The sequence below is a fragment of the Cricetulus griseus genome, chromosome 2 (assembly GCF_003668045.3).
Source record: "Cricetulus griseus strain 17A/GY chromosome 2, alternate assembly CriGri-PICRH-1.0, whole genome shotgun sequence".
Lineage (NCBI taxonomy): Eukaryota > Metazoa > Chordata > Mammalia > Rodentia > Cricetidae > Cricetulus > Cricetulus griseus.
This window is the reverse complement of record NC_048595.1, coordinates 8196970-8210317: the sequence shown is the minus strand read 5'-3', so window position 1 is coordinate 8210317 and position 13348 is coordinate 8196970. Positions and strand designations below refer to the sequence as shown.

Below are 13348 nucleotides of genomic sequence, written 5' to 3'. Positions count from 1 at the left end.
ATCAGGCTGTGTCCAGCTATTCCCAGGAGGGCCAGTGGCTGTCACAATGCCAGGCTTTCAAAGATGCCCAATTGTGGGTCTGGAGGGGTCCCATAAAGTCAGCAGCATCCCTTGAATTCCACCTCCCACTGGGAGGCCCCCGCCCCACACTGAGCCCAGAGTGCCCCGTCTCTGTACTGGACGGCCCTTACCCACTCCCGTGTCTGTCCAGGTCCATTGCCACCCTCTGTGCCAGGCTGCGTGTGGACACTTAGTTATTTCAATTTTTAGGACATGATGGAGCCAGCGAGGCTGAAAATGCTCGTGTTAATAGCAGCGGTCCGCAGTTTCGTCTCACTTTAATAAGGACCATCTGCCGTGAGCAGGCGGCTGGTGTAGCCAGCCCCTCCCTGTGCGTGCAGCGCAGCGCGGCACCACACATGACTCATCCATTCTCAGTCAGGTGAGGGAGATGAGGTTTGGGATCTGTGGGGGGGGGGTGGCTGAGCCAGGACTCCAGGGAAGGATTTTGAGGCTCCCTGGAGGCTGGGGCTGGGGCTAGGACATGCATGACCCCAGGAAGTGCCTCTGTCTCTGCTGGCCTGGACACAGGCCTGGCGAGGATCACAGGGTCGTCAAGCTCTGGCTGTATAAATCTGAGGGGGTGTGGTTAGGGGGGGCGTGCCCCCTGGATCCACTGTGCTCTTCCTGCAAAGGCCCAGGGAGGCCTGTGCTCTGAGGCAACTCTGGCTCTGGCCTGATCCAGCCACCGGGCAGTCCCTGCCTCCTGATGCCTCAGTTTCCACATCTGTAGAGTGGGAGTCCTGAAATGCCCATCCAAGCCAGCTGTGAACACTGAAGCAGTGTGAGAGGAGACCCCAGTAGGAAGTCACCTGTTTGGTGGTGACTAGGTATGGGAGGAGGGCCGGTATCCTCCACGGCCAGGCGGGCCTCAGTCAGGGGGCTGTAGCCCAGAGAGGACGGGGCTGTCTGACTTCACTCCCAGTCTGAGCTGTGATGAAGGTGGCGTGGCCCACACAGCTCTAGATTCCAGTTCCATGAAACCCGAGAGCAGAACTAGTTTGAACTGGGCCAGAAAACAAAGAGCCCCCGAGTCTCAGATCCCCTCGTCCTCGGCTGCAGGATGAGAGGCCTGACTTAGGACCCAAGCACAGGGCTATAGCGCAGCTCCACTGGGCAGGGGGATCTTGTAGCCACTGCGCAGGAGCACAAGACAGGCACCCAGCCCCAAGGCTCCCGCCAGCAGTACGGCACCCAGGGCCTTGAGGAAGGAAGTCCTGGTCCGGGTGAAGGAGCCAGGGGCCATGATGCCCAGCAGGGCGGTGCTGACGGTGAGTGTGTAGAGGATGGACACGCCCGTGTTGAGCGCCACAATCTTCCCAAACTTGGCAAATGGGGCAATAATGCAAAAGAAGAGTGGGACGGTAGCGATGACAGTGGTGAGGGCACTGGACACGATGGCCACACCCACATGCCGAACGGCCTCCAGTGTCCTCCACTGGCGCTGAGAGCTGGCATCCTGAGGCAGGAGAGAGAGAGAGAGAGAGAGAGAGAGAGAGAGAGAGAGAGAGCTGGGCTGAGCACCTACTGTGGACAACAGACCTGGGGGTTGACTTTGGAGAAGGTGAGCAGATAGATACAGCTACTGCAGGCTGGCTCTGCCTGAGACTGGCTCCCATCCCATAAGTGGGACAGTGCTGGAGGCTCACAGGGCACAGGCATGCTAATAAGATATAGGTCAGGAGGCTATGCATGGTGGATCCTTAAAATGGGAGCTCTGTTTGGAGCTATTCCATTCTTTTAACCAAAAAGATTAAAAGTGTAGCTGACTCGATGTTGTCACCTTTTTGCCAACGTCTTTACATCAAACCTAGGACAGTTAGCGTTAGTTGTGTACTTGACACAGCCTAGAATCACCAGGGAGAGAAGTCTCAATAAGGGACTGTCTACATCGGGTTGGATTGTTGGGGATGCTTAACAGATGAATGGACACAGCCTACCATGGGCGGCAGCACCATTCTCCAGGCAGGGGAGGTTCTACACTATGTGTGCAACAGTGGATAAGTCAGGTAAGCACAAGTAAGAGAGCAAGTGAGCAAGCCAGCAAGTGAGCAAGAGAGCAAGAGAGCAAGTGAGCAAGAGAGCAGGAGAGCAGGAGAGCAGGAGAGCAGGAGAGCAGGAGAGCAGGAGAGCAGGAGAGCAGGAGAGCAGGAGAGCAGGAGAGCAGGAGAGCAGGAGAGCAAGAGAAAAAGAGAAAAAGAGAGAAAGAGCAAGTGAGCAAGAGAGAAAGAGAAAAAGTGAGCAAGAGAGCAGGAGAGCAAGAGAGAAAGAGAGCAGGAGAGCAAGAGAGCAAGAGAAAAAGAAAGAGCAAGTGAGCAACAGAGAAAGAGAAAAAGTGAGCAAGAGAGCAGGAGAGCAAGAGAGCAAGAGAGCAGGAGAGCAAGAGAGCAAGAGAGCAGGAGAGCAGGAGAGCAAGAGAGCAGGAGAGCAAGAGAGAAAGAGAGCAGGAGAGCAGGAGAGCAAGAGAGCAGGAGAGCAAGAGAGCAGGAGAGCAGGAGAGCAGGAGAGCAAGAGAGCAGGAGAGCAAGAGAGCAGGAGAGCAAGAGAGCAGGAGAGCAGGAGAGCAGGAGAGCAAGAGAGCAGGAGAGCAGGAGAGCAGGAGAGCAAGAGAGCAGGAGAGCAAGAGAGCAGGAGAGCAAGAGAGCAGGAGAGCAGGAGAGCAGGAGAGCAGGAGAGCAGGAGAGCAGGAGAGCAAGAGAGCAAGAGAGAAAGCAAGCGAGCAAGAGAGCAAGCGAGCAAGCGAGCATGTGTTCAGTTTCTCTCTGCCCTAGACTAAGAGGTATGTGACTACATGTCTGCAGCTTTTGCCCTTACCAATCCATAATGGTGGACTATGAACTATGAGCCAAATCTTTCTTCCCCTAAGTTGATTGGGGGCATTTTATCACAACAGCAGACGTTTAACTAGAACGACCCCACCCCAATCCCTTCCTAAGCTCCCCAGCCAGCTTTGGGGGTTACTACACCATCAGAGGGCTGCAGGGCTGTGCTGTCGCGGCTGGAAAGACACCCCATACACCCAGGGCTGTGGATTGAGACACTGCAGTCTTGGGAACAGCTCCTAGGACACAGCTTGCTTAGGGGTGGGGTATGGGATGTTCATCTGTCCTCATGGGCCCTCCCATTGCCCCAGAGTGGGAGCTGAGCCAGTCATCAGGAACCCACAGGACTGCTTACCTCAGCCTGATGTGGGGGCAGGTTCTCTCCAGCCAGGAGGTAGCCTTCTACCAGATGGACACAGTAATCCACAGAGGAGCCAACCAGGATGGACAGGGAGATGGCCTCCACAGCACCCATCTCCCAGCCACTCCAGTACATGATGGTCACCACGAGGCAGACAATTCCTGTAAGGCAAACAGCAAAGGCAGACTTAGACCTTTTCCTATCCACGTGATCCTGGAGGGTCCCCGGGGAATAGGGACATCTAGAGTCAAGAAGGATGATGGCCAATGCCAGCCAGAAGGGAAAGGATGAGGGAGAAGGTAGGCACAGCAACGTGCCACTCACCCAAATGACGCCACAGAGACACCGGCTCCACTCAGGGAACACACACATGCAGTTTCTGTGTGTCACTGTCACAAAATGCCAGGCTGAGGGTCTTTTTTGTAGGGGTGAGAATGGCAACATGGCCTTTGCTAAGACTGGGTGGCCAGAGGCTGAGAGGAATTTGCTGCCTTGAAGTCCAGAAGTGCTCTCCCTGGTCCCATTGTCACCAGCTTGGCCCACTGTTCCATCAAGCACATCCCAAGCCTGGCCTGTTGTCACCTGCCATGTACCCTGGCTGGTCTCACCCTGGGGCACGTCACCCTCGGCACACATACCCAGGATGCTAAGGAGCACAGGCAGCAGAAGAAGAACATGGGTGGTGAACACGGCCACCGCGGCCACGCAGATGAGCAGCGAGAGGACCAGGCCGTACAGCGCACTCTGCACCCCTGCCAGGTAGGAGAGAAGGGACTCAGGGGGTGCAGGGTGAAGAGACTGTAGCTCCCCTTGACCCCAGGACAGAGGTGACCGGCGTTGTACAGCCAGCTTCTCCACTCTAGGAGCAGCAAGGTGAACCCGCAGGTCAATTTTATTTGGCGTTCAAGGAGTTAAATGGGCCTCCGGAGAGGGGTGGCTCCTGGGAAGCGCCGTGACCCACTTTAAAAATTATTATTGTGTGCGCGTGCGTGCACCCATGTGATCCAGAACATGTGTCGAGGTCGGAGGACTTAATGGAGTCAGTTTTCTCCTTCCGCCGTGGGATTTGGGGATTGACTCAGCTCATCAGGGTTGCATGGCAAGTGCTTTTATCTGCTGAACCGTCTCACTGGCCCGAATGTTACTTTCCATGTGGCCAAATTCAAGATCACACATGGCCAGATGCCACCAGCAGGGGAGGAGTCACACTTGGGCCTCTCATCAGTAGCCTGGCAGCTGCATCACACTTTCCCTGGGTTCTGAGCCAGGACTGGGGAATAACAGAAGAGTGGCGTAGACTACACTGTGCCCTCCGTGTGGGTGGCTGCCTCTGTGTGGCTGCCCACCACCCAGCCTGAGGGGGGGGGTTGGACTCACACACCTACCTATGATCTCCATGAAGATTTGCTTCCAGTGCTCGCACGTCTGGAAGCCTCGGCGAAGGGCCGAGCCCTCGGGGAAGGTCTGCAGCTGCTGCCGGAGGAAGCTCTCCCATCGCAGGTAGTCCGAGTAGGTCTGGAAGGAGGACTTGCCCTTGTATGTGGTCTGTAGGGGACACGGGCTGGTGAGACCAGTGGGTCTGCTTGCATTTCCTAGGGACAGCTACTCTGTGGCCACTGGCGGAGGGTGTCTTGTGAGGACATGGGTGCTGAGCCATCCCCCATGCACTGCCACGACTCTGGACCAACACAACACCCTTAGAATCCTCCATGCTTCCGTGTGCCACACCCTCTGCCTATTCAGGAAGCCCCTCCACACGACCCTAAGACTGGCTAGGGTCCATCCCCTCTGAGAAACCTTCTTCTTGTTCATGATGTGTCTCCTCTGGGCTCTCAGCAAGTCTGGGCAGATGCTTGCCTCTTGGCTGATGACGCAAGCTCACAGGGCCTTTGGCAGCCTGCTAGCTCACAGCGCACAGCCCAAAAAGGGACCTAGGACTTTCTTCTGTGTTTCCTACTGACCCAATTCTGTTCTTGCTATGATCTAGCCTCAGCATGTTTATGCACAGATGTGGTGTGTGTGTGTGTGTGTGTGTACACGCGTGTGCACATGCATGCATGCATGTGAGTGAGCACTGCTGAGGTTCAGCTTGGAAGGGGGTGATGCCCTGCTGGGTGGTTGAGATGATCAAGAACATTTCCAGTTTCAAGGTGGCTGTGGCATCAGCCACTGAAAAAAGGAAGGCAGCTCCGCTACATGTTATAATATGGGCAGATCTTAAAGGGCATGTTGCCCATGAAAAGGGCAAATCTGTGATTCCATTTGTATGATATATTTAGTGTAGTTAAACACAGACAGAAGATAGTGGGGGCTGCCAGGGGCTGGGAGGAAGGGCAGGAACTTTGTGATTAATGGGGACACAAAGTGATTAAAGCTGTGCAGGTGGATGGTATCAATGATAGCACGACAGTGACATTTTTATTTCCCTGGTTAGGAATTCACCTTATAGACCATGCTGGCCCAGAACTCACAGAATTCTACTTGCCTCTGCCTTCCAAGTGCTAGGATTAAAGGTGTGTCATACCACACACACCCAGTTGCCAATGTCACAAAAATGTTTATGTTTAGATGGCATGTGAGCTCTGCCCCTTTATGAATGGAGATGGAGGAGTGGGCGCGGTGGAGGGGTGTAGATGGGGGTGGGGGAGGGGAGAGGAGGAGTGGAGGGAGGAAAACTGTCTTAGTCTTAGTCATGATGGACTAAAATTCTTCCTCCCGAATCTCAGTCAGGCTTTTAGGTCACAGTAATAGAATACTAACAACACAGGAAATTGGTAGCAGGAGTGGGGGTGTTGCTGTGACTATGCCCGACCCAGTAATTCTTACACGCCTAGAGGTTTGGAGGAGGAATTTGGAAGAGTTTGGCACTGTGGGCTAGAAAACTCTAGACTGCTCTAACAAGAGCTTACTGGGCCATTCTGGTGGGAGTTTGGAAGACCAGAATTCATTCAGGAATCTGGACAGTAATGACTGTGTGTTTGAAGTTTTGGAGGGGAGCAAGGACTCTGAGAATTAGACTAGAGACCTTTCATGTTATAATCTAGCAAAAACAAAACAAAACCACTGGGTGCATCTTGTCTATGTCCCTGTCATGGATAATCTTAATTGTCATTTTGAAACATCTACAATGACCTGAGAAGAAACTCTCAGTGAGGCTCTGTCTAGGTCAGGTGGACATGAGGGCATGTCTTGGGGGGGGGGGTTGCCTTGATTACATTAATTGAGATGAGATAAGGCCACTCACTGACGGTGGCACCATTATCTCAGTAGGGAAGCTTGAATCCTATGACTGTGGAGCTGAGGAGCTGGAGAGATGGCTCAGTGGTTAAGAGCACTGGCTGCTCTTGTAGAAAAGCTGGGTTTGATTCCCAACAACCACATACCATCTGTGAACCGTCACAACTGTCTGTAACCCCAGTTCCAGGACATCTCATGCCCTCTTCTGGTCTCTATGGGCACTGAATACATGTGATATACAGACATACGTGTAGGCAAACACTCATACACCAATAATAATAATAATAATAATAATAATAATAATAATAATTTTAAAAGTGTGGAGCTGAGCTCACACATGCATGCCTTCATGCCTGTCTGCTTCCTGATTATAAATGCGGTGTGACCCAAAGTCTCAAGCTCCTGTCACTGTGACTTATTATGATGGACTGTGACTTGGAACTGGGAGCTAAAATACATCCTGCATCCCTTGAGTGGCTTTTGTCAGGTATTTTATCACAATGAGCTGCAGAGTCTTATGTCGGCTTGACACAAGCTAGAGTCATCTTAGGGAGGGAAACCCTATTTCGAAAATGCCTTTGCAAGATTGGGCTGTAGGCAGGCCTGCAGGGCACTGTTTTAAATTAGTGATTGATGGGGGAGGGCCCAGCCCACTGTAGGTGGTGTCATCTCTAGGCAGGTAGTTCTGGGTTCTATAAGAAAGCAGGCTGAGCAAGCCATGGGGAGAAAGCCAGTAAGTGGCACCCATCTATGGCTTCTGCACCGGCTCCTGCCTCCAGGTTCCTGTCCTGCTTGAGTTCCTGTCCTGACTTATTTCAGTGAACAGTGATGGGGAAGTGTAGGCCAAACAAGCCCTGTTCTCCCCAACTTGCTTTAGGTCATGGTGTTTCATTGCAGCAACAGAAACCCTAAGTAAAACAAACAGCAACTGGAAAGATACTAAGACAGTCTCAAAGCATTGTGAGAGGATGCATTTAAAGGTGAGAGATTAATTAATCTGGCTGAGGAAGTTTCAAGACAGCATAACACTGAGTCTGTGGCGTGGTTAATGCTGTTCACTTTTAGCCAGATTTATAGTAAAAACGAGCATCCAAAAACAAAAGCAGAGTAGAAGGATTTGGAAAATGTGCCGTCTGCTCACAAAGGGGACAATTGGAAGCTGTAGAAGATGGACTGAACACTACTGAGGAAAGCCCAAACATTCTCAACTGGGACACTAGGAAAGGCCTTGAGAACACCTCAGAAACTAGACTCCAGTGCATACATAAAAATGACAACTCATTTGAAAGATTTTCCTTGGCAAACACCTTGGCCACCCAGGGAAGTGTTTTTCTGAGTTCAGCTACATGGACACTTAGAGGCTATTGAAGCCATGGTCCAAGGGGGCCCATATACTGCTCAAGTTGGTGTCAGAGCTTGGCATCACCCACATGGTGCTGGTTTGCAGGTATGCAGGATGCAAGAGGCATAGGTCACGGAGCCTTACAGGCACTCACAGCTGAGAGCTTGCCTTGAGTCTCAGAGCAGACTTTGAAATCAAGACTTTTGAAAAACATCAGAACTGTTAAGAATACATTTTTTTTCACTGTGAGATGGTCAGGAGCCTTAGAGGGGACCAGGGTGGAAGGCTATGGGTTTGATTGATACGTTTGGGTTCAAGTTGACAAGGGGTGGACTCGTAACACTCTGTCTTCATTGTTAATGTCATGAATATTTAGAAATGCCTAGGAGATAGTGAGGAAAACATGTAGGTTTTTAGAGAGTATTGAGCGAGGTGACTCGCTTGGGATGTGGGTGGCGCCCCCACAGGCTGGAGGACCAGGTGCAATGAAAGGGATAGCCAGCAGAACACCTGTTATTGTTTCCTGGCCTACCGAATATTCACATCTTCCTCACTATGATGAACTGAACTCTCTGAAACCCCAAGCCAGAATAAATCTCTTCTTTCATAAGTTTCCTTCCTTCCTTTTCTTCCTTCCTTCCTTCCTTCCTTCCTTCCTTCCTTTCTTTCTTTTTGTGGGGCGGGGTGGAGGGGGATCAGCAACAAAAATTCTGACACTAATTTTTATAGTATGTTTCAGCCAGTCACACACATCTACAGTCAAGACCAGCGGCTTCGTGGTTTGTACTACAAGTAACACTGACCATGGGTGAGTGCATGGGGGCTGGAGAACGGGCACTTCCTCCCACTTGTCACCTGGTCTCTGTCTCCATGGGGCTGTGTCTCCAGAACAACCAGACTGAGCTGGACCGGGGAAGGCTTTATTCTTCTCATACAGGGTTTCTCTGTGTAGAGCAGGCTGGCCTTGAACTCACACAGATCCACCTGCCTCTGCCTCCCGAGTGCTGGGATTAAAGGTCCAGTTAGGGAATGCTTTTTTAAACCCTGCTTTGTAGGTGGAGAATTAGAGAACAGAGGGAACCGGGGATCTGATCCACAGTGTTATTCCCATCAGGATCAGGTAGCGGTTGGGACCCTGGTCTCCGCATGGAGGTAGCAGGACTACCTGCTACTGAGAGACTCAAGTGCCAGGTCTCCGGGAGGCCAGGCCAGGCGATATGACTGTGTGCATATGTGTGCACACACAAAGATGGCAGTGGGCCCCCTTTCCTCCTACAGATTGTTGGCCTGTGTGTTGGGAAGGACGAATCTGTGTAGTCCGGTGGGGCAGTGCTTGTCACTGACAACTGCTAGCTAGGTACCTCAGGCCAAAGCCTGGGTATCTTTCTCTGGTTTGGGCTGAGGGAACAGGAGAGGAGGGGGCATGCGTTCAAGCAAGCACACTGCACAGTGCCTCCAGGCTCACCGACTCAAAGGCCATAGAAATCCACTGCACACGGCCCTCTTTGACGCCCACCGCCCCGTGGGATAGCTGCCCTGGCAGCAGGTTGGGCTCAGGCAGCTCCTTGCACTCGGGGTGCAACATTTGCAGGAAGGAGGAAATGCTGTACCCTGTAAGAAGCAAGAGGAAGCTGTGACAGGAAGAGTGGCCAGCCCTACACATCACACCTGGGTGCACACACTCGCCTGCCTCTCGAGCTTCTGATGTGTTTGCAAATATCGGGCAGTGTCAGGGACCTACAGCCCACACTTGCCACTGAGGTGGAGAGTAATATTTGGGATCACCTGGGCCAGGTAGTCTGTGGACCAGCTATTGGCCTTGCTCTTCGTTTTGGAAGAGCGCCCCCTTGAGGCACGCCTACACATCACACTAGCACACCCGTGCGCATTCCTAGTCACTAGCAAGCCCCTGCGTATCTGGAGCTGGGCACCCATTATCGTGCTGTACTGTGTGACCCACGGCCACACAGCTTCCCCAACCATGGCCACACATACCTGAGGGCAAGCACTGGGCCCCGCCAGGCTTCACCAGCTCCGAGTTGCCCGCGATGGCTTTGCAGAGGCGACACAGGTGTCCGATTTCTTTGAAGAGGTCAAAGCTGCTGTCATAGATGACGCTGCCCTTTCCCAAGGAGACACACGGGCCGGGGCACTCAGTGAGTTGCGGGCTCGGTCCCAGGCTCCCCTTGCCCACCTCGGGGTCAGACCCTGGCTCCCGTGCTGTCACCACCACAACACACCTTATGTGGACACCCACTGTTCCCTTGGCTCTGCCCCTTTGTCGCTTCTGCTCCAGTGACAGCTCACCCTGCAGCCCCCTGCTCCCGCCTCTGTTTTTCCTCTCAACTGAACTTTATGCTTTTCTCCCTTGCTTCCAGCCGGCTCTGTCTTGGGTGCCTGCCTGTCTCCTCCCTCCACAGTCTCCCACCCCTGCTCTGAACGTGGACACTAACCACCTGGGCTGGAAAGACGGAGTTCATCTTCTTCCTTTTGTTACTGGCGAGGCTGGGCTTGTCAGGCCCGTGGCCAACCCTACTATGTCCTCTAGTGTCGTTGGAAGCACCCCTGCCAGGCCTTCAGGCCTTTCAGTCACACAAGGTCACAGATCCCACCCCAGAGGGGGGCAGGTTTCACACACAACTCCTTGCATCTCTGTTCCAGCCCCTAACGGAGCCAGCCAGCCAGTGTGGGTCCCCAAATGTACCCATAATTCCTGAGTAATTCTCAATCAGTCCTGCTCAGCCCTCCTGGGGAACAACGCCTCCTCAGGGGCCTGGGGAGGTCCCGTGTGGGCTGGAGGAGCTTTGTAGGAGTCATGAGTGTATGCGAAGGACTGGGCTGGAAGGCCATGCATGGTTGCCTGTTTTCAAGGTTGCTGCTGCAGCTGGGCCCTTCTACGTTTTCCCAAAGTGGCCGTACCGGGTCCCCGATAACGTGGTTGTCCATCTGCTGGGTGCGGTTGATGCCAATGATACCAAAGACCACGAAGACCATGGCCCCGGTATCCACCAGTGGCCGCACTGCTGGCTTCCCACAGCCTGTGTTCACACAAGGGTTGAAGCCAAAGGTGGCAGAGATGCGGGCCTTGGGCACTGCAGGAGGAAGTCAGAACCAACACTGAGGGTAGGGCCCAGGCTTCTGAGGCCCTCTCGGTTCCCCCAGGGATGTGCTCCCCACAAATACCTTTGTCACTAGGCACATAGAAGAAGCCTTTGGTGGGGCCATCAGGGCTGGAGCTGAGCAAACACCCAGGTGGTGCCACACACAGGCGCCCGTGGAAGGGGGGCTTGTGAGACTGGGCAAAGTACAGCTTCCTGTGGAGGCAGGGAGGCCAGGCTGAGTCAGGAATGCCAAGAAAATGCAAAGGGTGTGAGGTGAGGAGGCCTGGCTGGCCTAGGAAGTCCAGGAAGGGTTGGGGGAGGTGAGGAAAGGAGGCCACTTTAGGGGCCAGGGAGGGTGGGGACCAAGCTGGGCTCCCCCAGAACAGGGGCAGAGGGGGCCCAGGGCTGGTGATCTGGTGGCTTGCTTTAGCACTGCCTGTGCCAAGACCAACCTGGCCCTGATCAAGGCTCTTCCCTCTGGCTCTCAGTCTCCCACATGGGCGCAAGGGGGGAGGGAGCAGAGTGTTCAGTTTTAAGACTGTCCTCCAGAGTTCAGGAAGGACCTAGGGCCAGCCTTAGCGTCTTGGCAGACTTGACCTATCAAAACCTGAGGAGTCAAAGACCCTTGAGTTTGCCACTGGCTTCTAGTTTCTTCTAGAACATTTATCAAGGGAGCTACCAGGCTCCAGGCCACGGCTGGGCATATAGAGCAAGCCGGCCCTAGGCTCGGGAGTGGACAGTCCACCCTGAGACAAGGGAGGCTTAAGCGGAAAGGACCCAGCTAGAGCCACCTCAACACCTGCTGCCTCCTGACTTCACCTTCTACTCCAAGTGGAGTCAACCCATGGGGATGGGGGAGCTGAATGTCCTGAAGCCAGTTCCTTGTCAGACCAAAGTGCCCAGGTAGCACGCTTAGTGTAGGCCTGGCATTGGGATGCCCTTCTGGACTGGGGGCTGGGCTGTCCCTGAGTGTGAATCCTAGTCTGCCAGGATGCGGCTGCCACTTGGTAGCTGCCCGTCTCCCAGAGGTGCCTCCTACCGGATCCTGCCCATAGAATGCTGATACACAGCCCACATATGTTTGTAAAAATAATGGATGGATACTTGTGCCAGGATAGCCTTACCTGGTAAATAAGGCTGTGCTCATAACACGGGGCATAAAGCCTGGGGCAAGACTGCCCTGGGGGCTTGGGACCCCATGAGGTGAAGAATGTAGTTCTCACTCAGCAGGAATTAGGCACCTGCTGCATGCCAGGGGCTGCAGACTGAGTGTAAAGTAGAAACCACAAGAGATACAATCTATGCCATTCCCCAACAATGTAGGAGAGGACACTGGAAACCTGCCACTTATTACTACAAGTGAGTGGGAGCCTCGGACCAGAAGTGTGTCACACACTCATCCAGCCAGCAGAGACCTACTGAGTGCCTGTCATATTGCCAGACACCACACAAAGTGCGAGATGAAGCCGGAACCATCTCTCATCTCAGAGTGCCCTCAAGGGCACATTACTGGGGCTGGACAGGTCACATGGCAGACCAAGGTGACTGTAGGTGGCAGTTGTGTCAGAAACAGCAGCAGGTGCTGGATAGAGGTCTGAGTAGGGGTGATGCTGGATGGGGCAGGGGCTCTGTACTGGGACAGCCTTCCCCAGCAGGGGGCACTAGACTAGAAACTTGAATGTGGCGGAGTAAGGCTCAGAATGTTCTGGGTACAGGGAATGGTGAATGTCAAGATCCTGAGGTGGATCCAAGAGACGGTATGGTGACCCTGCAAGGCTGACAGGAAGAGTGGCAGACTGGGGTGGGGGGGATTGTGGGCCAGTAATCTTTGCTAATATCCCCACTCCGAGAGAGAGAAAGGGAGAGAGAGAAAGGGAGAGAGAGAGAGAAAGGGAGAGAGAGAGAAAGAGAGAGAGAGAGAGAGAGAGAGAGAGAGAGAGAGAGAGAGAGAGAGAGAGCAAGGTGAAACAACAGTCTGGGCAGTGTACACAGGCCGCTCTGTGTGGCTCTTACCGGGTGTGCTGTTGCTCCTTGGTGGCCACGTAAAAGCTGAAGTCAAACTTCCAGCCCCGCTTGGCATCACAGGCCAAGGCCGTCACCATCCACTTGCGGGAGGGGCTCGCCGACTGGAGCAGCCCTACTGTAGACATACAAGCGGTCAGCTTCTTGGTGAAGTCACCAAAAGGCGCTCTATACACCTAAGCAGTGGGTTGACAGAGACAAGACACGTGACTCGGGGAGGCTGCCTCGGCCTGCCCGGCCTCAAGGTCTGTCCCCTCCCTCCTTGGCCTGTCTCCCACCCTGTCCTGGTTCCCAGCGCTCAGAGGGCTAGGCTTGAACTTGAAAGCTGGGTAACTCCTCCTCTCTCCCTTTGCCCCCTCTCTGAACCTCATTTCTTTCCACCAAGAACCCATGGGGTAGCCTT

General features: G+C 53.7%; 1 protein-coding gene across 1 annotated transcript in view; it reads right to left on the bottom strand.

Moving 5' to 3' along the window:
• Positions 1-571: 571 nt before the first annotated feature.
• Disp3 (dispatched RND transporter family member 3) overlaps positions 572-13348 on the bottom strand; it is a 33732-nt gene continuing 20955 nt past the window's right edge. Inside the window, exons 12-20 of the mRNA XM_035438872.1 lie at positions 12937-13121; positions 11006-11136; positions 10742-10914; positions 9818-9944; positions 9288-9433; positions 4629-4788; positions 3882-3995; positions 3238-3404; positions 572-1519 (exon numbers count right to left, since the gene is read on the bottom strand). Coding sequence (XP_035294763.1) covers positions 1157-1519; positions 3238-3404; positions 3882-3995; positions 4629-4788; positions 9288-9433; positions 9818-9944; positions 10742-10914; positions 11006-11136; positions 12937-13121 — 1566 coding nt within the window. The 3' untranslated portion in view covers positions 572-1156. The remainder of the gene's footprint in view (positions 1520-3237; positions 3405-3881; positions 3996-4628; positions 4789-9287; positions 9434-9817; positions 9945-10741; positions 10915-11005; positions 11137-12936; positions 13122-13348) is intronic.